At 41.3% G+C, this 25,315-nt stretch overlaps 1 protein-coding gene across 1 annotated transcript in view; it reads right to left on the minus strand.

Annotated features, from left to right (window-relative positions):
• Positions 1–25,315, minus strand: part of LOC122804334 (protein farnesyltransferase subunit beta-like) — a 968,002-nt gene that overhangs the window by 199,084 nt on the left and 743,603 nt on the right. Inside the window, exon 10 of the mRNA XM_044074139.1 lies at positions 14,008–14,119. Coding sequence (XP_043930074.1) covers positions 14,008–14,119 — 112 coding nt within the window. The remainder of the gene's footprint in view (positions 1–14,007; positions 14,120–25,315) is intronic.

A 25,315-nucleotide genomic window follows, 5' to 3' on the forward strand; every position in this document is an offset into this window, starting at 1 on the left:
ATATATATGTATATATGTCTATATATATATATATATATATATATATATATACACACACACACATAGGATAAAATAGGTAGATTTATATAGATAAAATAAATTTCTGTAAGGAACAACAGTATTTTCAGCACTTAGTTCTTGAACTTGATGACCGAAGGAAACATAACCCATTCTTACAAAAGTTAACATATAATTTGCAGTCTTTACTAGCTTTAACTGTTTTTCAAAGCTCCCCATAGTAATGGTAAGTCATTTAAACATATACAACTGCCAATTTCTTTTTTCATTAGGGTACAAAAATGGAGCTACGTGTTTGAAAACTCAATGCTCATCATATGCAGTACCAGAGTACAAAAAAATTGAAAACGTTGTGTATGCCATCTTCATTGCAAAATCAAAATGGTGTTTAAAAAAAGAGACTCAAAGCTATAACAATAGCCCAATTCTCAGCAAAAGATAAAGTTAACAGGCACATTAAAGTCAAGTTTTGGATTATGTGGACCAAAGTGAATAATCAATTTTTGAAAATCTCAACTGCAGATATCAGTGCCTAATTATGAACTAATAATGAATTACTATTTAAATGGAGACGCTACTGTATATGAGGAAAGAAGTACAATTCTACAGCTGTCTGTGAACTTGACAATCCAACTATTTTCATGCTTTCAGAATGGAGCCATTTCTATACTTAATAAAACAGGTCACAAAACAGATTCTTGCAACAGAGTACTTAGAAGAACTTTACTAGAAGCTTGTCTATACAAGCAAAGCCGTAGTTTAGCTGCTACTGAACACTTGCCATGAAAAGTAAATATATCCCTCTTACTTAACCAATTATCCACTTAAAATCTGAATTTGTATTTAAACTGTAAAAAGTTAAATGTTACACATTTTCGCTGTACAGTGTCAAACAGATTCTGAAAATAAGCAACATCCACCCTATTTCACAGTTTGAAAGCAATCCACGAAGTTAGTGACAATGGAATGTTCCATCAAAAATCCATGCTAATGATCTTCTATTAAGATACATTTCATGGTCTTTGCTAAGAAAACTCAAGCTAATGGGCCTTCAGTTGCCAGGGCCATGCTTATCTCCCTTAACACACTGGAATAATTATAGCCCAATTTCAGATGGCAGGATAATACCCACATTCCAAGTTTAAACCAAGAAGATACTCCAAATCTCTTCACTCAAGAGCCAGGAAAATAAGATGTGGGAGAAGACTGTGCCAAAAAGGCAAGAAATTGTGGATTTGTTGGCTTGCTCACTCTAGGAAGGAGGTGTTTCTGACTTCAATTAAGACATGATGTAAATGATGGAGATATGCCATAAATCGAGGGTCAAACTGCCACTAAACTATGGGTGGGGGGGCAATGGATCTAACAAACATTACATAGTTATGCACATGATGTCACTAGCTCCATCCACTTAAGTAATACCCCAAAAATAGCAGACATGCAGTACCATTGTATGTGATGCTACAAGCTGCTTCACTCTACTTCCCATGCCCAGCCCATCACTAGTGTGGTCCCTGCCCCAAGGAAGTAGTACCTTGGATATTTAAAGAAAATAGTGCAACCAGGCTGCAGATGGTCAGATTGGGGGGGGGGATGAGGAAGGTAAAGTCTGAGCTGAAATATACAAACATAGCACCACCCTCACACACAGCAAAGGGTCACCAGGCTGCAAAATGATCATCTACTGCCACTAAACCCTCATATTCTAATGGAAATGCTCTAATAACTGGGGACTTTACTGTTAGGTACTGTGACTCCATGCTTTTAAGGTTGGACAAGGCCAGTTCTCTCTGGCACCAGGATCCATGATGTTACAAGACTTATCAAGCCCCTTATACTAGGCAAACATGAATATGACAATACTGTAGCTCACGGGTCTGACTAATTTGAGATGCTTGATCCTGATGGATATACACAGAGGTGTTGGATCTCACCATGCCCATGTCAGTAAGATTCTGGTGCACACTGGAATCCTTCCCTCTCTCAGGATGCCTAAATACAAGGAAAAGATAACTGTCTTAAGTACTTGCAGTCATTCAAGAGGGGATGATGTCATCTTGAGATAAGAAGCAAAACAGATTAATTTGCTTCATAAAGAACAGCATGCATCTCTCACTTCAGGCCTTCAGCTTACTGACCCAAGCCCTAACCACACCAACAGTTTCTTTTTTTAGGCAAAGTCCAGCACAGAAGATAAACTAGAGCATATTCCAATTCTAACTACATCAAGGTTGTACTCTTCAATGCCTGAAGTCTGAACATGTTTTATCTCGAGACTCTCTAGCTTGAACATATCCATGTCTATATTGTGAGAACACTTCTTCCTTACTCGGGTTTAGTGCTCATCATGCATTCAGTCCTGAGGAAAGAAGTGGGGCATTTCTATATCTGCTGAAACCATACTGCCTCTAGGCTGATTTCCTAGACACCTAAACTAAACTCAAACTCCAACTTACCATACACCAAACAAACTAATTTATAGTTTCACATAGGACTCTCACCATGTCCCAAAATGGCTCAGATTTCTAAATGCACTCTGAAATATGTGAAGAATGGTGCCATGGATGGGGTTTGAATCCCACCAATGCTGCCAGATATTTCACCAGGTAGACAGATGGAGACAGAGTCCACCACTGGCACCTGAAATATCATGCATTAATAGTACCAATCTGAATACTAGCCGGCATGAGAGGGATGATCTCGAGCCACCTTTTGTGCACGAGGGAAGCCTATAAGATTTGTATTGGGGTACATGAAATAACTTAGGCACTCCATGAACTTTCCTCTTTTATCATATTGTTTGAAAACCTGGATAGGAGAAGAACCAAACAATACCTCCTTAAATAAAGATGAATCCAAGATTTCAGGCTTTACCTCATCCGCAAATGTTTGGTTACATACCAAACCATATCTTTCAATCCTTTCAATACTATAGCAGCAGCCATGGCCCTAGACATAGTATCTGTACAATTGTACACACTCTCCAAAGTTTTAGAGACCAAAGAAAGAGTAGAAATAGTTTGGTTCAAAAAAGAGCTTTCATCTGTAGGAAGAGCGGATGCAATCCCCTCAGACTGTCCATACGACAAAATGTAGATTTCAGCATATATGCCTGATAATTCAAAGGTTGAAGTGGAAGAAGAAAACATTCTCTTACCTTTGAGATCCAAAATTTTACCTTATCACCAAGTAAAGGGTTCATATTGAGGATCAGCCTGTTCCTAGTATGAATGGCAGCTGGATCATATCCAAGTTAAGAGAAAAGAAATATATTAGCCTTAGGTACCTTATAGAGATAATCTGTTTTTATAGAGACTGATGGCTGGGCATCAGAATGAGTACAGGCACCATTCAACACATCCTCCAGGGCTGGCAGTATAGGAGGGATGAGAGAGGAACGAGGTATATCCATTTGTAACATGTCATAGTATCTCTGCAGTTCAGGGAGAATATTTACTTGTTACCATAAAGTATCTCATTCATCCTGGCAATGGTCTGATTAAAGGAGCACTCCTTCACAGCAGGATAAGAACTAAAATTTTCCTCACAACCAGAGAACTGGGCTTGGGAATCTGCAGGAAAAAAAGCCTCATCTCTGTCAAAATCAGAACCATCAGAAATGTTTCCTCAGGAATAAATGTACAGGGAACGGCCATCTGTAAAGGCTTCTGCACACAAGGATTTACTGCCTGTAATGCCAGTCCAGCAAAAGTAAGGAAAAAGAAGTTATGTACTTACCATAACGTTTCATCTGAGTAATTAGACTTCATTTGTCATCAACCTGTGGGCTTCGGATCCAGACCAGATCCAAGACGGCAGCTTCACCAGCATCATATCAGAGCTCCAAGCTCCTCCCCTTACCCATAACACCGCCGCATCTCCTTCCTTCCCTCAGATTGAGTTTGCCACCCAACACATGAGCCCGATCAGCAAAAATCTGAACCACAAGACAAGAGGGCCGCAAGGGTATTATCTCTTAGTCACTCAAGTGAAAGAACCCAATAGCAAGGCCAGGGGGAAGGAGGGAGGGACGGTTGATGGCAAAGTCTAACTACTCAGATGGAATGTTATGGTAAGTACCTAATTTCTTTATCTGAAGTAGTAACCTTCATTTGGTCATCAACCTGTGGGACAGAGTCCCCAGCTACCATAACCTTGGGAGGCCCTCATAGAAGGATATTCTGGAGAACCGCAGAGCCAAAGGATGCTCTCCCTCTGGAAACCATGTACAATTTCTAATGAGAAATTAAAGTATGATATGAGGACCAAGTAGCCGCTGAACAAATATCGCCAAGGGATACTCTGGACCAAAAAGCAGCTGACGTAGCCATGGACCTGGTAGAATGGGCATGAACCCTCCCGGGAATAGGCATACCTTTATCTGTGTAAACTTGCAGAATGCAAAGGGAAATCCACTTGGCAATTGTCACCTTGGAAACTGGTTTACCCAGAAAAGGTCTAGCAAAGGACACAAATAACTGGTCAGACTTGCAAAAGGGCCTAGTCCTGTGTAAGTAGAAATATAACTGCCTATGTATATTTAACAAATGTAGTTTATATTCCCCCCTGTTCTGAAAATTTAGAAAAAAGACAGGTAGACTGATTGACTGATTAATTGAAATTTGATTCTGAAACCACTTTAGGCAAAAAGGAAGGATTAGTCCAAAGTGAGACCCTGTCTTTACGAAAACTCTTATATGGAAGTTTAACAAATAATGCTTGAAGTTCTGACACTCTCCTAGCCGAGGTGACAGCCACTAGTTAAGCCGTTTTCCAAAACAAAAACTTCAAGTCCACAGAGGCAGCTGGCTGGAAGGGCGGAGCAACTAACGTCTGTAAAACTAAGGTAAGGTTCCGAGGAGGAGAAGGGTCCTTTACCGGAGGCCTTAAAAGAAAGGTACCTTTAATAAAGGTTTCGCAGAGTCTGGAAGAAGCTAAAGACCTCATGTTTTCACCTACATGGAAATTAGAAATGGCAGCCAGTTGAACTTTCACCATAGAAGAGCTGGCAGGCACTCTGCTGGAAAATGTGTGTTAAAAATTCAAGAACCGCTGGCAATGGAGGCGTAAAAAGATCTAAATCCCTCGGAGAAGCCCAGATAGAAAAACGCTTCCATTTACTACGGTAAACTTTTCTAGCAGATGACTTATGATTTGCCACCAGAATAGATCTAACACGGGAAGAAAGTCCGGGAGTCCTGGCAAACAACAGAACTGGAGCAGCCAAGCCGTGAGCTTCAGATTGCCCAGATCTGGGACAGGAATCCCCGATAGGTGCGAAATAAGATCCAGGATCGGATCCAAGATCCAAGGAGGAGCTACCAGATGAGACCACAGACAGGAAAAACAGATTTGGTGAGGCCAGAATGGGGCAATGATGATGACTCTGCTCCCCAACCAACGAGCCTTCTGTAAAAACTTTGTCATGAGAGGCAATGGAGGGTATGCATAAAGAAGACCAGGAGGCCAAGCATGGACCAGAGCGTCTCTGGGGAGTTCCCCCTGAGGGGGAATCAGAGTAAAGAAATCGCTGCACTTCATGTTGGAAGGAGATGCTAAGAGATCACAGCAAGGCCGACCCCACTCGAGGAAGATCTGATCTGCTACATAAGAATTCAGAGACCACTTGTAAGGCATTAGGATAGTCCTGCTCAATTTGTCCGCCAGTATGTTTGACTGACCTGGAATATGCGTTGCTATCAGAAAACGGTTGTCGGGGATCGCCCATTCCCACATTCTCATGGCCTCTCGACAAAGGGGGTAGGATCTGGTTCCTCTCTGTTTGTTGATGTATCAGACCACTGGCATATTGTCTGTCTGAATTGCAATAGTTCACATAGGAAGAAAGGCATGAAGGGCCTGCAACACTAAGACTGCTCTCATCTCCAGAACACTGATATGTAGATTGGTCTCGTTCACGGACCACGTGCCTTGGACTGTCCTGCCCGAGCAATGCCCCCCTAGATGGGAGGCGTCCATAGTCACTGTGGCTTGGGGAGGGGCTACAACAAAGGACCGCCCCTCTACTATCTCCAGAGAGTGTAGCCAGCAGAGGAGGGACTTCCTGCACGCCTCACTTATGCGAATCGGATATGTCAATTGTCAATCCAATAAGGACCACTGGGACTGCCAACATCTACTGCAGAACCCGCATGTGAAGATGAGCACAAGGAAGAAGAGTGATAGTGGCTGCCATGGATCCTGGGGCTCTCACTTTGGCTGGGGGAAAGGGATACTGAAGGATCGCGAGAACATGAAAATTTAAGCTCCAAACCCTCTCTGGAGTCTGAAAGACTTTGGATTGCAAGATGTCTATTCTCGCCCCTATGTAGACCAGGACCTGAACAGGTTCTAGAGAGGACTTGGATATATTTATTGTGATGCTCAGCAAGTCTGACAACTTCTGGAAATAATCCCTGGCTTGATAGAGTAGATGCCTGTTGGGAGCGGCAAGGAGCCAATCGTCCAGGTACGGATAGACCTGTATGCCCTGATAGACCTGTATGCCCTGAAGCCTCAGGTGAGCTGCTACTGCTGCCATGACCTTGGTGCACACCCTGGGAGCTGTGGTGAGATGGAAGGGTAGGGCCCGGAACTGGTAGTGATTGGCCCCTAGCCAAAAGCGGAGGAACCTCCTGGAACATCTGTGCATCTTTATATGGTAGTACACACCCTGGAGGTCTATTGAGCACATCCAGTTGTTTTCCTGCAGATAAGACAGGATGGACTGCAGAATGACCATCCGGAACTTTTTTTTGGCAACTGACAGGTTTAGAATGGAAAGGTCGAGAATCGGCCTCAAGTCCCCCGTCTTTTTTTGGCATAAAAAAAAAGAACCTGGAATAGATGCCTGATCCGGACTGATCGGGGGACAGGCTGGATGGCCCATTTGCTTTAGCAGGTTTTCTACTTCAAGCACTGCTGCCTCCCTTTGCATGGGTGGAACGTCCAGGAGGTGCTTTGGGGGAAAGGGATGTGTCACAAAGGGAATTGTGTAACCTCTGGATATTATTTGGAGCACCCAACGGTCTGTTGACACAGACTCCCACACCGTAAGGTGGATCGAAAAGCAGCCCCTGACTGCCTCCAGAGCAGAGTAGTCAGGCAGCCCCTCAGGGCTGCTGCGCGGGTCTGTCCAAGAATGGTTCTCAAGACCCAAAGTTCTTTAGACCCCCCCTGCCTCTGTGCCGGTGTCTGTTTTGTCCCCCTCTACCTCTAGGGGAAAAGGAGTCCTGAGTGTCCTGGGAATACCGAGACTTCTGGAACCACATCTTCTTTTGGCCCCACTGATTCCTGGAAAAGGATCTTTGTAGGTTAGAGAAGCAGATCCCAATGGGAGACAGTGTCTTCCCATTCTTCTCACTCTGGACAAGTGTGTTACGAACAGTCTTCCCAAACAAGGAAGAGCTGTCATAGGGAGCCTTCGCAAAAGACGCCTTGAAGGGTTCTGCGAAATTACATAGCCAGAGCCAGGTGTGTTGCCTCATGCCAACGCCAGACCCGGCCGCATGAGAAAGGAGGCACATGGACATGTTGGCAACCGCTTTCAGAGTGGCCATTCGTGTACAGAATGTGCGTTTATCCTCTGGTGACATGGACGCCAGGGGAGACTCAGTGTACTCTTTTATCAGGTCACACTGAAGTCTGGTAATGTGAGCCAAATAATTCAGCACCCTTATACAAAATGTGGCTGAAGCATAAGTCCGCTTTCCCAGACGGTCCATCATCTTGGACTCTCGGTCTGGAAGATGGACCATAGAACTCTCCTGAGCTAGTTCCTTCTTCCTTCTTCATGGCGGCCACTACCACCATGGCATCTACTGGGGACCCATTATTCCAGCTTGGTCTATCTACCAGGGGGCTCAAAGTTTTATCTGGATGTTTTGGAATTGGCTCTAGGGTATCCGGCTCTTTCCATTGCCCTGGTGGTAATGAGGTCCACCAGGGGGTTGGCTGGGGGGGGGGGCACACCAAAGAAGTAGATAGGCTTGTGTCAAATGCCTCCAGAAACAAAGACCCATCTGAGGAAGGCTTGGGGGGGGCAACCCCTCCGCTGGCGCAGGATCTCCATGATGTCTCTAAAGGAGATATCCTCGGGGGGGGGTGATCTGGGGGAGCCTTCCCCTTCCTCCAAGTCGGTATCCTCAGTGAGGGACTTGGGGGGGCATGTCCATGTGCCTCCTCTTGCACTTGCGTTTGTGAGGAACCCTTTCAGTGGGACTCATGAACAGCTTGTGGTTCCTTGAGGGGAACAGTCTGGAGCATGTCGAGCACGAGCTGGCCCTGCATGAGCAGGATGGCAGAAGACACACCCAGAAGAGAGGAGGTCAGGGTGGACTCCAAGGAGATGGTTAGGGGCCTCGATCCATTAAAGAGAACCCTGTCCACCACGTCAAATGCCAAGGGGGAGCGAGTCTCCCCAAGCCACTGAAGGAGAGGATGCTCTCCCCAGATCCGACACAGGGATCGGAGCCGAGCCCGAAGGCGCATAGACCCCGAGGGGTAGGCTGTGACCCAACAAAGTCGGAGCCATAGGAGAAAAACCCAACCCCTCAGATCCGACACCCAGGCTAAGGCTCAGAGCTCGGATCTGATCCGGTCAGACCTGACACACTCAAGGTAACTGCCGGCATCAAGCCCCTGACTCCAGAACCTCTCAGATCCAGGGACTCCGAAACCGGAGGACAGAGTGGAGAAGGAGAAATCAGGGCAAACAATGGTAGTGAGCTCCCCCCTCCAGAGGGAGAGGGTGCCAGTAAGACCCCCACATCTGAAGCTGGGTGCGAATAAACCTTCACATCCTCCTTTCCATGTCGGCTTCTGATAAACTCCTAGTCGACCTTGAAGAAGCCAACAACGCTGGCTGGGAAGGACGGTGAAGGGAGGCCTTAGAAGGAGGTCAAACCTCCTCCGGCTCCGAGTCGAGGGGAAGTGGGCCTGGTAATGGCAGGTAGCTTGGGAGGAGGACCCGCCGGATCCGAGTGTTCCGGGGATCTCTTCCTTCCCTTTTCTCTCTCTCTCTCTGTCTTTCCTAGACTCCTTTTCCCCAGGTCTGTGGTCAGGATGGTGAGTCCCAGCCTAGGAGGGAGGGGAGGACACAATAGTTATGGTAGAAGCGGTCACAGCCATGACCGCCGAAACAGTCACAACAGAAGACGAGGAGGCGGCCGCCTCCGTTCAGGGGAGAAGCCCCTTCAAAATCAACTTGGCCCTGCGGTCTTTCAGGGCCCTGGGGTTAAACCCCGCACATATGGAGCAGTCAGTGGATAAGTGAGCTGCCCTCAAACAAACAACACAGAGTGTGGCCATCCGCAGGTGACAACTTATGGCCACACACTGTGCATTTTCTAAAGATCAACTTTTGTTGATCTGTTATAATCCAGCCAAATAGGTACACAGTACCAAAGGCTGACAACCCAACCCCACGACACACACACACACACACACACACACACACACACACACACACACACACACACACACACACACACACACACACACACGGGAAGAAGGCTTGCACTAACTAAATTACCCAAAAAACTCTCTACTTTTATTTTTTTTTGTCTAAAGGAGAATGCGAAGGGGAGGTACGGAAAAAGGGTCAAAGTATACCCAAAAAGCTCTACACACACACACACACACACACACACACACACACACATAAAATAACCCGCAAACTGTCCTACCAGCCTGAAGCTCAAGGGAGCACGTTGTAGGCGAAGCCGCGGCAAACAAGATCTGAGGGAAGGAAGGAGATGCAGTGGTGTTTTGGGTAAGGGGAGGAGCTTGGATCTGATGCTGGTGAAACTGCTGTCTTTGATCCAGTCTGGATCCAAAGCCCACAGGTTGATGACCAAATGAAGTAAGCTACTTCAGACCTCCACTTTTTTTTAAAAAAAAATAACTTTATCAGAAGAACAATGTTTAATTTTTTTTTCTTAATAGGAGTTTCAGCTGAAAAGGACCAACTTGAAAGAATGACATCTGCCTGGTCTAATGGCCCCTTCCCCCAGTTACCATAAAAAGAATCTCCTCGTGTCTCCTCCAGCCAAAAAGAAGATGGTTCTCTCATGCCTGTATTGAACACTGGAACAGCAGAAGTGGACATGGCTGGCCCCGGGTTCATGCTGGCTGGAAGGACTACAACAGAGGAAGCTGGAGAGGTAAGTGAGTGGTCTGAGGAGCACTCAATGGCCACTATGCAGGTTCACACACTATCTGCTGAGGGACAGACTGAATCTGTGACAACAGCAAGGACTCTTGGTAAGCGATTATTTCCTTCTAGGTACTGCGGGAAAAGAGCCACCTAGTCTAGAGTAAGTATCCATGCTGCTACCTGGGAAAAGCACCAAAAGCGGTTAAGTGTAGCTAGAGAGAGTCGGTGTTTTCATGAGCAGCACACACATACTCAACACTTTCCCCATTCTCGTAACTTATAAAAGTAAAAGTAGAGCAGATTTCTTGTCAGTACAGTTTAAATTAATGAATGAATTAATTAAATAATTAAATTAAATTGATCTTCTTCTTCTTTTGGCTCTACTAACTCCGTTCCCTCAGTCTCACTCCGTTTCCCCAATTCCCACACGCCCCCAGCTGTCCTACACTTATCACCTTGCCACTCCCCCTCATCAGACACCACTCCCACTCATCAGAATCAATCAGCATTAACCAATCATTCACAGGACCCAGCCCCATTATTCAAACTCTCTCCAGTTTCTCACCATATGCTAATTATAAACACCCCAACTCTATTTTAAACAAGCATTACTCAAATACCCCTACAATGCCTCCACATACTTTTAACAAATCTTCAAACTCTAATCCTATTTACTGTCTAATACCCCCACTTATAATTCTCTATCTTCTCACAGCCTATGAATACCAACACCTCCCTGGCACTCACTACCCTAGAACCAAAACCAGTACTACTAATCAGCCACATAATTCTAACCAACCACTACCCCACCTCTCATCAAACTCTTCTAATGCAAAAACTCAACATCCCTTTCATGCTTCATACATTAAACCTAGAAGTAAATACTACCACAAACTATTATTAAAACTCCAAAAACTTGCTATTAGATTACTACCTAACCTTATAGTTGATGGTGACATCCACCCTAACCCATGCCCAACTCCATCTGTTACTATTAACCCCACAAATGACATCCATACCAGCCTATGAAACTCAAATAATGTCCCCAGCTCACTCCTAGTGTGGCACCTAAACATTAGAAGTATAAACAAGAAAATTCACTACTTAAATGCCCTCCTGGATGTCCACTCCCCTGATGTACTATGCCTTACTGAGACCTGGCTCAAGCCTACTACCATTGATAATGAGATTATACCCCCAGGGTACAATATATTAAGACTTGATTGCATCTGTAAGAAAGGAGGGGGGTAGCCATCTTGTATAAATCTACTCTGGAAGTATCCAAAACTAGGACCTCAAATGCCTTGTTTACTAACAATGCAGAAATACTCATCACAAAGGTCCAACTCAACAAACGCAAATCTATAAACATTGCATGTATCTATATTCCCCCAGGTGACAACACAAATACCTTGGAGGGTATCCTCCAATGGCTCTCCATTAACTGCCCCCAGGAAACTATTATTCTCGAGGATGTTAATATCGACTGGAATACTTACTCTTTAGACTTCCCCTCCACCCATATAAATTTGCATGACTTCTCCCAGATGATATCTTCCCCAACCAGAATCAATAAGCCTAACAAAAAGGAAAGTATCCTAGACTGGATATTAATAAACAACCTACACCAGATATAAAAAACAGGCACCCTACCTGAGGACTTTAGTGATCACTTCCTGACCTATATAATCAGAAAAAGAAATGACATCCCTCAATAATCTTTCTTTAAAACCATTAGAAGTTGTAAGAACTTTATTCAGACCAAATTTCAGAATGAACTTAACACATGTGACTGGTCCAACCTACGGCTACTTCCACTAGATGAAGCAGTCTCATACTTTAACTCTACATTTCTTGCTATCCTGGATAACCATGCTCCCCCACGCACTATCAGAACCAATAAAAAGAAGCACCATGGCTGTCCAATGATACAAGACAAAAATTATTAGCAGAAACAAAGCATGGACCTCCTGGAGAACCACTAAGTCCCCAAAAGACCACCTTATATATAAACAGCTGAGAAATGATACAAAGAAGTCTATTATGCTAGACAAAAATAATTACTACTGTAATCTGCAACTAAAGCACCAAAATCAACCACAAAAATTCTGGTCAGGCATAAACAAACTTCTTCACCCAGGCCAATCAGCTACCCCTACCCCCTTAACTACCCTCCAACAGCCTCCTAAAATTGTTGCTAACACATTTAACACTTTTACAGAAACCATGCAATCCCAGCCAGTAAGCTATCTCCCTGTACCCCAAGTACCACCAACCCCACACCTGATAATAAGATCCCCTTTAAACTTGGTCCAGTACTGTCCCTGCTTAAAAAGTGAAACCCACCACCCTTTCAGCAGAACTACTACCTACAGAATATCTCCAAAAAGCCGCTAATGAAACAGCATACCCCATATCAATTTTAATCAATAGAACTATCCACGAAACCTATATCCCTCACATCTGGAAAATCTCCCATATTGTTCCTCTTCATAAAGGGGGAGATTCCACTGAACTTTCAAATTATAGGCCTATAGCCATTCTGTCTCCCTTGGCTAAAATAACGGAAAAATGTATCCACAAGCAATTTCTTGCCCATCTGAATCAAAACACTCTCCTAGCGCCGTCCCAGCACGGATTTAGACCTTGCCATAGTACAACCTCAGCCCTTCTCTCCTTCTCCCATACAATAAATCAAAACCGTAACGACAACACGCTCTCCTCAGCACTCTTCCTTGACCTATCCAAGGCATTTGATATGGTAAATCACCAGCTACTCAAACACATTAAAATCACTCTCCATAGATAAGCTAGCAATTACCTGGTTTCATTCTTACCCAAGTGACAGACAACAAGCTGTACTATGGAAGAATAACCTATTGTCCATTTTACCCGTCTGGCAGGAATCAGCCCATATAGCCTAAGGGCTACTACAGCAGTAGGAATGATGATTTTCATCTAGTGTTCCTCACCTAAACAGCAAAGGCTCAGTAACAGCCAGAGGTTCCTTCTGTTAGCCTGCACATGTACACAGGTTTGTTATCTCTTCTGGGGATATCATGAACTTCACAACACTGAGTTTTGAATTCAATGTTTCAACACTCCAAATACAGAAAATAATCTATACAATACAAAGCAGACAGAAATGTTTACAAATTGGGTAGTTATTCTTTAGATGTCTAGAAATAGCAAGCAAATCTAAGAATAAAATATACACTCATTATATTACCACTTTAAAAACATGAAAATGATTATTAAACAGTTTGGTGATTTCATTCTCTAGATGTCACATCCTGTAGCAAAATCAGTGAAAAATGTTAGTTTCTCTTCCTCTTAAGTCATGCCTCAGACTGTTTCCCTGACTGGAGGGCTCAGCTCACTAAGGGAATCTGATAAAACTCTACAGATAAGATCAGAAAAGCAGACATGCACCTTTGGTTAAATACAGTGGAAAAGGACTCATGCTACAGCAGTAATCCTTATGATGAACATGCACTATTTTCACAGTCAGAAGTGAGGAGCAGATACACTTACATGCACAGTGACATGGAAGGACTGAAGGATGCCTAAAGCTAAATGGGAAAAGGTAGAAAAGAAGCATCTGCAATTTTTGGGTGGACTTGACAAAGCAGACGCAACTGTATATCATCATTGTCATGTGCTCATATCAAATCATTGTGGTTTTCTGTATTAAAATGCACCTAAAATAAATGCCTCTGCTTTAACTGTACCATCATTTTGTGCATTGTCTGCCTCAGACAGTTGCATGAAAAATGTGCAAACTTTCTGGTGGTAGAGTCATTTACTGCAAAAAATGTACAAGGGATACTTACTTGCCTGGCTTATCTAGCAGACCACCAAATGGATTCTGACAGCATAGCAGAATATATTCTTGTAATGCCTGCTGATCAAACATCCAACATGTCATATCAAGAGCATGATCATCTGCAAAAACAGAACAATGACATTTTACTAGATTACTTTTAATGCAAGATAGCATGCCTTGGAAAGCCATGCATTTATGTAACAGAATTCTGGACTGACTAAAGAGCAATGAATTTCTGTTTGATTGCTAACCTTTACAGAATTTGACTCTGTTTTCTACTACATAGTTAATTGTCACATTAATGGAAAAATGTTTTGTTTATTTAGTACTTTACAAAGGGATGTGCTTGTGAACCCAAATGGACCAACTCACACCTGTAGCATACTTATGATGGAACTCTTGCTAGACTACCTTAATTAAAATATAAACAAATACTAGATTACCACAGGATGTAAAACTAGAATTTTACTAGCAAAATACACTTACATGATGCATTAGAGCTCTTACAACGACTGTTAACTGAAATTCAACTACAGTAGTTCTGGGGAGCAGATGTTAAGATACTTGAAAGTTCAACAGTAAGCAGTTTTCTACCAAATCTATTTTTATTAAAAATGTTTCACTGTGTAACATAGGATTGACCTAATCAGTGACTTAACATAATGCAACTGTCATTTATTTCCCTTATTTGTGTCTGGTAACAACTTATTGGATGCATGATGATAAAAAAAATTCTAAAAATAATATAAAACTACAACATAAATTACAAACCACAAGATTCAGTAAGCAGTGTAAATTACAAGTGCAATAAATGCAGACCATGTACAAGCTACTGCATACTATGACAAATACGCATGAGGACAGTGGGCTTGTCAGTAAGTGGATATGCAATATAATAAAAACAAGGGAACACAGTCGCTCATCTGGTCAGGATAAAACAGACTAACATTTGTGGGCTCAGTTCAAGCAGCTTTATTACACACAAACACATCAGAATGAGGCTTTGTAACTTGTACTTAAATAAACTTATAAACAGACTGACTACCTCATTCATACATGTTAAAACGGACTGTTCTCTCAAAATGGCACTGTTGCACGTGCTTACATCCGGAAATGCTTCTTAAAGGTACATACACATGCTCCGAGTTACATCCTCTCTCTTTGAGAAATAGTCCATACAGGAAATGACAGTATTCAACGTTATGCAATTTACAGAAATGTTCTTTTGACATGCAGTTATACAGAATTAATATGACATGCAATCATACAAAATTAGACACATATATGTCCAAGTTGCTGAGTATTTTACACTAGGTCTAGAAATATAACGTGACCGTGTAACATAAAAGTCAGAATTGGATCTAGCAACGAGGGCCGTCTTCAAGGAACAGTCAACTTTGGATACATCTGGGACATCATCAGGAATGGGATTGGATACATCGACATGTTGTTCAGTACGAACATTGTCAGGGTTGCTCTGAGATCTAGAATTGTATCACAGGTATGATGCTGTGATGTCATTTCTCATAAAGGAAGAAGATGTCTACGGTTTCTCCTGTACTCTATACCCTCAGATTCCACTAAGTAGGATCTCAGCTCAGTACACAGAACTCCCACTTGACCAGTTTGATCAAAGCCTTTCGCTGTTTGCATCCTCACGGTCTCTCCTTTTAACGGACGAAGAAATCTGCTCATTTTTATCATAGCGGGACTTCTAAGAATAACGCTTATTAAAAAGTTGGGCTTTGATTGTTCTGGTGTATTTAGCATTAAGTAACAAACTAGAACTAATAGGCAAGGTTGTTCTGGTTTGCCTAGATAGAAGTCTCTGAGCAGGAAAGCCAAGTAGGTTGTCACGGGGTATATTTCTGAGATTAAGTAAATTCAAGAAGATATTGGTATTGTCATGCTTTGACCTCTCGAGTAATTGCTTTGCACTCTGTAGTGCACATTCGGTAAGGCCGTTTTACTGTGGGTATTCAGGACTGCTAGTAACATGGATAAAGTCCCACTCTTTAGCAAATCTCTGAAACAATTGAGTGGTAAACTGAAAGCCATTGTCAGAAATAACTATGTGGACTGAGAAATGATGTTTCATCTTGTTAATAACAGCACTGGATGTTAGGTTAGGTGGCAAATCGATCTCAGACTAGTTCGAATAAGAGTCTACCAACACTGAGTAATGTTGACTGTTGCACTCAAATATGTCAGTTGCTACTGTTGACCAAGGGAGTTCAGGAATTTGGCTTAGATGAAATGGCTTTTTGCAAATGCGGCTTAGTACTGCTGTACACTGAAGAAGAAGAAAGCACTTTATCAATGCATTTCGCTAGAGAAGGCCAAAATACTAGTCCTCTCGCCCTTCTTTTGGTAGAATCGGAACCTGGGTGGCCATGATGCAAAACCTGAATGTATTCCCGTTGTAAGGAAATAGGACCTTTGAAAGTAATACCATCTTCCATCAGCATCTCATCTCTATATGTAAAGTAAGGTTGCACTTCTGGCGGTACTCAGGATTGCTTTGATGGCCATCCTACATTGATGAAGTGGTTGAGCTTTTGCAAAATTGGATCAGTCTTTGTATGATCTCTCAGCTCATCAAATCTCGTGATAGAAAAATTGCGCACTTCCATGACATCAAAGTCAAAATTCTCTGCATCAAGCTAAGGTATTTCTGGGCAATCTGGATAAGATATCAACCAGATAAAGAAGTTTAACTTTTGTATAAACCATTTTGAAATTATACTTTTTGCAATTTGAGCATCATTCTTTGTAGTCTTGCTGGAGCTGAATGCATAGGCTACTTTAAAATAGTGACTAGAGGTTGATGGTCAGTTTCTATCTGTATAGTTCAGCCATAAATATAACCATGGAACTTCGAACATGCGAACACAACTGCCAAAAGTTCCTTCTCAATTTGAGCATACTGCATCTCAGTTTGGGTAAGAGTTCTAGATGCACAGGCAACAGGTCTGCCCTCTTGAAGAATAACTGCACCAAGACAGAACTTTGAAGTATCACAGTAAAGAACTACTGGTTTGTGGACATCATAGTATCTTAATGTAGGCGGGTTAGCAATTTGCTGTTTGGGGTTATCAAATGCTCTCTGATGTTGTTCTAACCATGACCAGGTAACATTTCTGCGTGTCAGCTCTCTCAAAGGCACTGATAATTTACTCAAGTCAGGGATAAATTTGCCCAAATAGTTAACCATACCAAGAAGACGCTGTAGAGCTTGGACATTGTCTGGGGCTGGCATCTCAAGGAAGGCTGCTTGTTTAGAAGGATCTGGTCTGTAAGCCTGTACTGGTAAATAAATGACCTACATAAGTAACTTCTGGTAGTCTGAATTTGCACTTCAGAGGACTGAGCTTTAAATTCACTTCATGCACTCTGTCCAGAACTTTCCTGAGGTTTCTTTCATGCTCTGCTTCACTATTACCTCCAACCAGTAAATCATCAACTATTATTGCACAAAGGTAGCCTGAAAAAAAATGCTCCATTGCATGCTGAAAGACTTCACTGGCAGAATTTATTCAAAAAGACATCCTGAGGAATCTGTATCTACCAAATGGGGTACTGTATGTAGTCAGTAGTAAAGATTTACAATCAAGCACTACTTGCCAAAATGAACTCTGCATCAAAGCAGAAAAAAACAGTGGCATTTGGCATGAGGGTTGCAATCTCCTCGACTGTACGCACAGGATGAGTAGGTCTTTTTAATGCCTTATTCAAGTCTCTTGGGTCAATACATATTCTAATTTCATTTGAATTTTTCTTATGAGTAGCTACCATGGAAGACACCCACTCAGTTGGTTCTGTGACTGGACAAATCACATCTTGCTACACCATTTTGTCTAATTGGACCTTGACTTTGTCCTGAATAGCTACTGGAACTCTTCTTGCTGGTCTGACCACTGGACTGACCTCTGGGTCTTCTTTCATGGAGTACACAACTGGAAGTTTGCCTAGCTTGTCATCGAAAACATCAGCATAATCTGACAAAATAGTGTCAGTAAAGCTGGAAATGGGAAATGTACTTACATGATGTGCTTCTTTGGTAAAAGAAAGCAGTTTCATTCTTAAACTGTCTCTGAGACCTAATAATGACTGCACAAGTCTTCTAATCACATAAAATTGCAAGCTGCAACTGTTCCCAGCCTAACCCAAACTGTATTCCAAAAAGTAGAAAACTGGTTCATGCAACATCGTCTTCTCCTGAATCCAAAAAAAACAAAACTACTACTTTTTACACCAACTCATAAGTCACCCACTCCATTCTTCTCTATAACCTCCAATAATGCTACTAATATAGCACCAGATACTACCACCCGCCTACTAGGTGTCACAATCGACAATCATCTTAACTTTGATGACCATATTAACTCCACCATAAAGACTGTCAACAGAAAACTTGGTACCCCTCTACAGAATCAAACCCTTCCTTACACCCTCAGCCAGGCAAACTATCGCACAAACTCACCTCATTTCTACCCTTTTCTATGCCTCTGCTATATATACCAACCTATCAAAAAACAACATCGCCAAACTTTCTACCTGCTATAATAGTATTGCTAGATTCATCACATGCTCTCCCTTTAAAACCCACCACTGCCTTAACCTTAAACAACTAGGATGGTTAGAAATACAGAACCATATACTCTGTCAACAGTTACTTATGACACAAAAGATCCTATACCACCCCAACGATACACCCATCCTCTCTAATCTGATCTCTCCATATAAAAATCTGGCTACACTACGTTCTGCAAATAAACTACTTGTCTCCTTAACTAAATCAAACAACAAAGCTGGTGACTCTCTTCTCAAACACTATAGGAAAAAAATGGAATCAGCTCCCTCCTGAACTATCTACCCTAGCATCTGCTTCTCAATTCAAAAAACAAATAAAAGAACATCTAACAACTAAGTGGCTTTGTCCTTGTGCAAACCCAGACTGAAACTTGTATTTCACTCCTACTCCAACCCTACCCCTCCCTCATGCCTCCAAAACTTATTTCTCTCCTCTTGCTTTATTCTTAGTAATTTGATAGGATATGGGAACTTTGTTCTTTCTGCAATTGCCCTGGTGCTGTCTAGTGAATTTGCTTGTTTATGTCTGGTCTGGCTTTTGCCTAAATGTTTTGTAGTCACTGTTTGTTAGTCCCATTTGCTTTTCTCATTTTACCTATGTTACTATGGTACTGTTGCTTTATTACTTTATTTCACTTGTCTGCTTTTTGTTATATTGTTATTCTTATGCTTGGAGCTTTTCTCCCCGGGCCTCTACTGAAAATGGACATGTATCCAGTTAGACTAGCTCGGTCAACAAATGTAAAATAAATAAATAAATAAATAAAATAATATGAAAGCACTACTGAGCCTTCGGTCAGAATCTCTTCACCTCCATAAGCAACAAGCTTTGCACAATTGACCAAATTAAGTTGCTCACCAGCTCTCACTTTAGCAATTGTTTCTGCTGACATTACATTACACTTTGAACCAGTGTCTACTTTGAGCTCTGTGGGCTTACCATTAATCAGGACAGTACAAAATACTTCATTTGTTGTCAACAAATCTACTGCATTAACCTTTTCACTGACCACTGATACACCATCTACATAGAAAGTAGGGTTGCAGGTCTCTATATAATCCACTTGCTTTTTTGAGTGACCTTTTTTAATAACTGAATGAGGCTTGCTCAATTTACAAAATTTTTGAAAATGGTTAAATTTTTTACACTTATGGCATTGCTGACTAAATGCTAAGCATTCTGTCTTTTAGACTCATGATTGGCACCACAGTTATGACAGTTAATAATAAGAATTGATTTGGGTTTTACTGACTCACCCTTATACTGTAGTAAGTATGCCCTTTTTACTGAACTAGTCTTGGAACTTGCTAGAAAGTTACGAGGTCTCCATGCCACACCCGCAGGGGTTGCTGCTGCCTTGTGCTTAGGATGGTTTCTACTTGCCACGTGTTGCATGCTGTCTATGTTTGATCTAGAGGCGGATGAAACCATGCTTTTATCACTTGCAAGCATACCTGTGTGCCTTTCTGTGAACTCATGGATTTGATAAATCTCTATGGCTTTGCTTAATGTCAGATCACTGTCACAAAGCAAATTATTTCTCACTACAGCTCTATTATCACCACACAAATGCCTGTCCTTTATTAACTCATCTTTCAAGTCACCAAATCTGCACGTTTTAGCCTTGTTTCTCAAGTCAGTGATATAAGCTGCAAAAGTTTCACCTGGCTTTTGGTCTCTTGTATAAAATAGGTGCCTCCCTAATGTAACATTTGTCTGGGGGTTGCAAAATTCTCTAAATTTATGTTTCAAGCACTCAGGGTCCTCTCTTGATTCAGCCAGTACCACAATGTGGCAGTTTCCCCCCTCTCCTGAATATACTGCCGGTGCATACACAAATGAATGCTCTCTTTCAATAGCCTCTGACCCAGCTAGGTTAAGCAAAATGAATGTTCTTGCACATGCATCTTTGTCAAAAAAGCTGCTTGTATGAAAATACTGTATTCCTGCTGGAATACTCTCCAGTTCTCTGCTATGTTATGATCAAACACAAGTGGACTTGGTCTGTGAAATGCCTCTGTCATGTCAACACACATTTGTGAAGGTGCTTGAAATTATGGAGAAACATACACACAAATATAGATACCAGAACTTTATGCCACTACTTGTAATTATGCCCAATAGCAAAACAAACTATTTGAGATAACTGAACTTCACCAAATAAATATTCATAGCACAAGAATACTTTGAAATCACTGTACTTTGTGAAACCATTCCTTATCATTGTAAGAAATGCTTTGAAATGATTGTACTTTGCGAATAAACTGTACAGAATGGAAGAAGCTTAGAGTAAGAAACAATTTGAGATGAATACACTTCATAATTAAACTGTACACAGCACAAGAACCTTTCAAAATGGCTGCACTTTGTGAAATAACTCTGCTCAGTGTAAGAAACACACTGAAATGGCAGCACTCTGCAAATAAATCTACACAGCACAAGAAACGTTTTAAAATGACTGCACTTTGCACACAGAAAACTCTTTCAAATAATTGCACTATAATAAAGCACACACACTGCAAACACTTTGCACACTCTGAGATACTTCGAACTCTAGTTATGCTTTGAATGGCTTTGGTCAATGTGAAACAGTAGTTTGTGCCCCAACACAGTCATTTACTACAAAATATGCAGTCGCCTTGCTATTTACGCTTAATTTGCCCTTTTTATTGTACTCGTTATGCCCTTTTAATCTCTTATCATGCTCATTATACTTTTCTTGTGCCCGTTTTGCCTTAAACATGCTTGTTATGCAAACCAAAGGTAATTCTGAGCCTCATATGAATATGTCTGCTACTTTTATCAAATATCGTAGTTTTGAACATTTCATTTAATTAATAATGTGGCCTGTGCTTTTTGTTTGATTAATAATACACTTTGTGCTACTCGTTTGATTAATAATGCGTTTTGTGCCTTACAAATGCTCGGTTTCATTTTTTTTTGCCAGATAAATCATTTGTGCAGTTTTCTTTACCTTTAGCTCGTTTTTGGCCCTTTTTCATTTGTCTGAGCTCTGTTTCACTCAACCTGCTTAATCTTTAATCCCGGTTCTATCACCATGTCGCTCGTCTGGACAAGATAAAACAAACGAACATTCGTGGGTTCAGTTCAAGCAACTTTATTACACACAAACATCAGAAATTAGGCTTTGTAACTTAAACAGACTGACTACCTCAATCATACATGTTAACACTCTGGCTGTTCTCTCAAAATGGCACTGCTGCCTGCACATGCTCAGTATTTATGCATATGCTTGCATCTAGAAATGCTTCTTAAAGGTACATAACCAAATGAAATAAATAAGTAAATAAATAAACATAAATAAATAAATAAAGCACCAAGTAAAACAGTTGGACAGTATTCAGGCACACGTTAGTGACAATGGAAAGAACTGGTAGGATCAGGTAACATTACCACTTCAACAGTTATTCTAGTTTCCTAAGAGAAGGGCCTTAAGAGACACCCTTGAAAAAGTGTGCCAGCATGAATAAATAAGAAGATGTTCTATATATGTGGACTTCAGAAAAAAGGTAGAGTATCTGTACTATAAATGGTATAAGAGGTGTAAGTACAGAATGAACATGAGAAGTTTCTGGCTATACTCTAGCCAATGTATCTATAGCATTAGTAGTTAAACAGCACAACTCTTGTTTTTCACACCATTAAAATGGAAAGGCTAATCTGCCAGTTCTCAAATTCAGAGAAGGACATGGAGATGGGATGAGAGGTCACAGATAAATGCAGTACAAAACTGAATCATGTACAGTTATTGTTAAGATGTGGATGCACTGACAGCTCTGATTTTTGCTCCCTTTCCTGGGATAAAGTCTTAGCTTCCCTATCTTGCCTTTAAATTCACTTTTTTGGTGTCTGTAAATTATTCTTTTTTTACAGGGCCTGATCAGTGGCGTGTGCCCTGGACAAGTGCTAGATCAGGCAGAAATACATGTATCTTACCAGTATAACCACAAGGTATGACCTGTCACTCCCAGACCAATATACATTCACACCACCACCTATCATCTTCACTGGTGCTGAGTGAAATGGAGACACAGATGACAACCTCTGGTGTTTGGTTGCAATAAATAATACAGGAATTCAAAAAAATCAACTCCGCTCTTACATCATACATGCAGAAATCTGACAGAAAAATGTTTGAGATAAAAGAAATTCAGTCTTTTCGCTCTGAAAAATTAGCCGAAGTTAACAGCACCTTGATAGCTACCAATCATCGTTTGGCTGCTGAAGAAACATGGCCATATCTATCATACAGCAGACTGACTGATACAGAGGAAGAGATCAAGATGGAAGAATATTCAGATTAAAGGCATCCTGGAAAACAATCAATGTGGGGACTGCAATGCTTACTTAACAGAAACAAAAATCACTGAATGTATAGAGATATCTCACGATGAGACCCTAAATGAAAGGGTTCACAGTGTCTTTTTTACCACAGGATTTAAAGGCAGAAATTCCCAGACTAATGGCAATGTGATTTGATTATAGCTTAAAAACACGATTTCCCAACAACAGCACAGTACAATTTGATCATGATTTCTTGGCTGAAACTAGGAAGAAGTGGGAGACTTTCATCCCAGCTCTAAAACTTTATAAATAAGAGGATTAGGTTTAAAATGCGTTATTCTGCCACATTAAAGTTTTTATAGTTGGCAGCATACTTTTATTCACTACATCAGAAGAAGATGAAAGCCAGTTACACAGACAGGGTACTGAAGTTTCTTTGTCTAACACTCTGAAACCGCATTCAGCACAGTGCTGACAAACTCAGACTGCTGATCCTTTTCCACTCTTTTTTAACAGAATGCAGGAAAACAAAACACAGCTGCACAGTCAAGAACAACTTCTCTGCATAACTGAATTAGCAGGACAGTCAATGATGACAATAACGCTGCAATGAACCTTGTGGCAGTGACCTCTGGATGAGTCAGGAACTGTCATTACAAAAGCAGATTTGGTTAGCTACATTTTGTTAGGTGCAAGTGTTTGGTCCTCTGGCCTACCCACAAGCCTATGCCATGCATTCATCTGACTGAGTCTGTATTTGGAATGGTAACTCCCTGCTGCCTAATGTAATTATGCATTTCAAATTTACTGTCAGTGTAAACTTTGTGAGGCATCTCTCTTGTGTGGCAGATACTTTTCTTATATAGTCACTGTAGAGCATTTTAGCATTGTGGAAGTCTGCCATGAAATGTTTACTGCCACAGAAACCATTTTTGGTGGACATTCATATGAGTTCTAGACCAAGAATAGTGTATTAAGGTAGTTCTCTCCCCTATTTTGGAATGTCTTGCTTTGCGTTGCTCTTCATTACTATTCTTTTTGTTTGGGAAGGCATCTCCTCAGTAGTAATACAAACTAAGGTGCTGGACACTCATGGTTTGATTAGAATTAGCGGAAAAAAATTACTTTTCAAAATTTGGTTAAATTTCTATTCATGGCTGTTTATTATATGCTACAGGGAATGAAGGTGTGATTAAAAGTTCATTTGTTAAGACAAGATAAAAGAATTAAACAGGGGTTGTTGTCCCTCTCCCCATAAGGGGACTCTACATAGGGGAAAGAAGTAATAACTGGTTCTAAGAGTCATAGAAGTGGAAGGAAAGATTACCTCTCACTTGGGATTCAAACCCAAGGCAACCAGCAATCAATGCTGTTATCACTGCCACTGGACTAGTAACAGGAAACTTGGACACACAATAGAGTTTATGGACACAGTGAATGCTTCCTCTGTAGTGCACCCCGTACAGCTGTACATTTGTCTCTTTGTTTGGTTTATGTAAGAGGCATTTTGGCTCCTTGGAAGGCTTAGTTTACAGGTTCTAAAGTACATAGTTGCTCTTTGATTTGTTCTACTGTAAATACTGTTCCTCTTCAGGATTTCATCTGTTATTCATGCTGATGAGCGAGACTGGCTGCAGCCATTACATAAAGATTATAATTTCTTTTTATCATATATTGCTATGTCTAATTTGCCTTACTGGAAGAAAATTAGATTGGTAGACAGGGGCTTTCTTTTACTGCTATGTTTTCTCTATTATCACGGAATATTAGCTGTATTACCATTCAATAAGAAAAGTTAAAGTCCATGCCTTTCTACAGAAAGTAAACCCAGACATTGTTTTCTCACCGGAAACACATCTAAGAGATCAGTAACATGTAAAATTTATTAATACAGGGTTTTGTTGTGGGCTCCTCATATCATAATAGAATGAGAAGTGGAGGTCATAATTTTACTGGAAAAAGTTTTACTTTTGGAAAAGTAGAATAGCTGATAGCTAAATATTTAGCTGTTTTGCCTTTCAAGGGGTGTTTAGAGTCTAGAATGCATATTTTTATTAACCACTACATCTCCCCCAGGGACTACTTTTTATGAGTAAGATGGAATGCTGACAAGAGTGAATCATTTTTCAAAAAGAAATCACGGTGTGGGAAAGAAAAGTGCAAATGGGTCCCAGATTTACATCAATTCCTCCATTGAGAAAAGTTCATTAACTTGTAAATTGCACAAATGCGTATGACAGATTTCTTCATTTTGTTTGGGCAGTCTTAACTGACTATTACGTGCTTCTCACCAACCTTCTGATTTTACTCGAGAATACACAAAATCCTGGTTTCTAAAGAGAAACTGTATATGGAAAACAGACAAAGTGGAAAAAGTTCCCTTAATTCTGAGCTGGTCATTTGATATTAGCACCTA

The sequence above is a fragment of the Protopterus annectens genome, chromosome 6.part0 (genome assembly GCF_019279795.1).
Source record: "Protopterus annectens isolate FY-2018-M chromosome 6.part0, PAN1.0, whole genome shotgun sequence".
Classification (NCBI taxonomy): Eukaryota; Metazoa; Chordata; order Ceratodontiformes; family Protopteridae; genus Protopterus; species Protopterus annectens.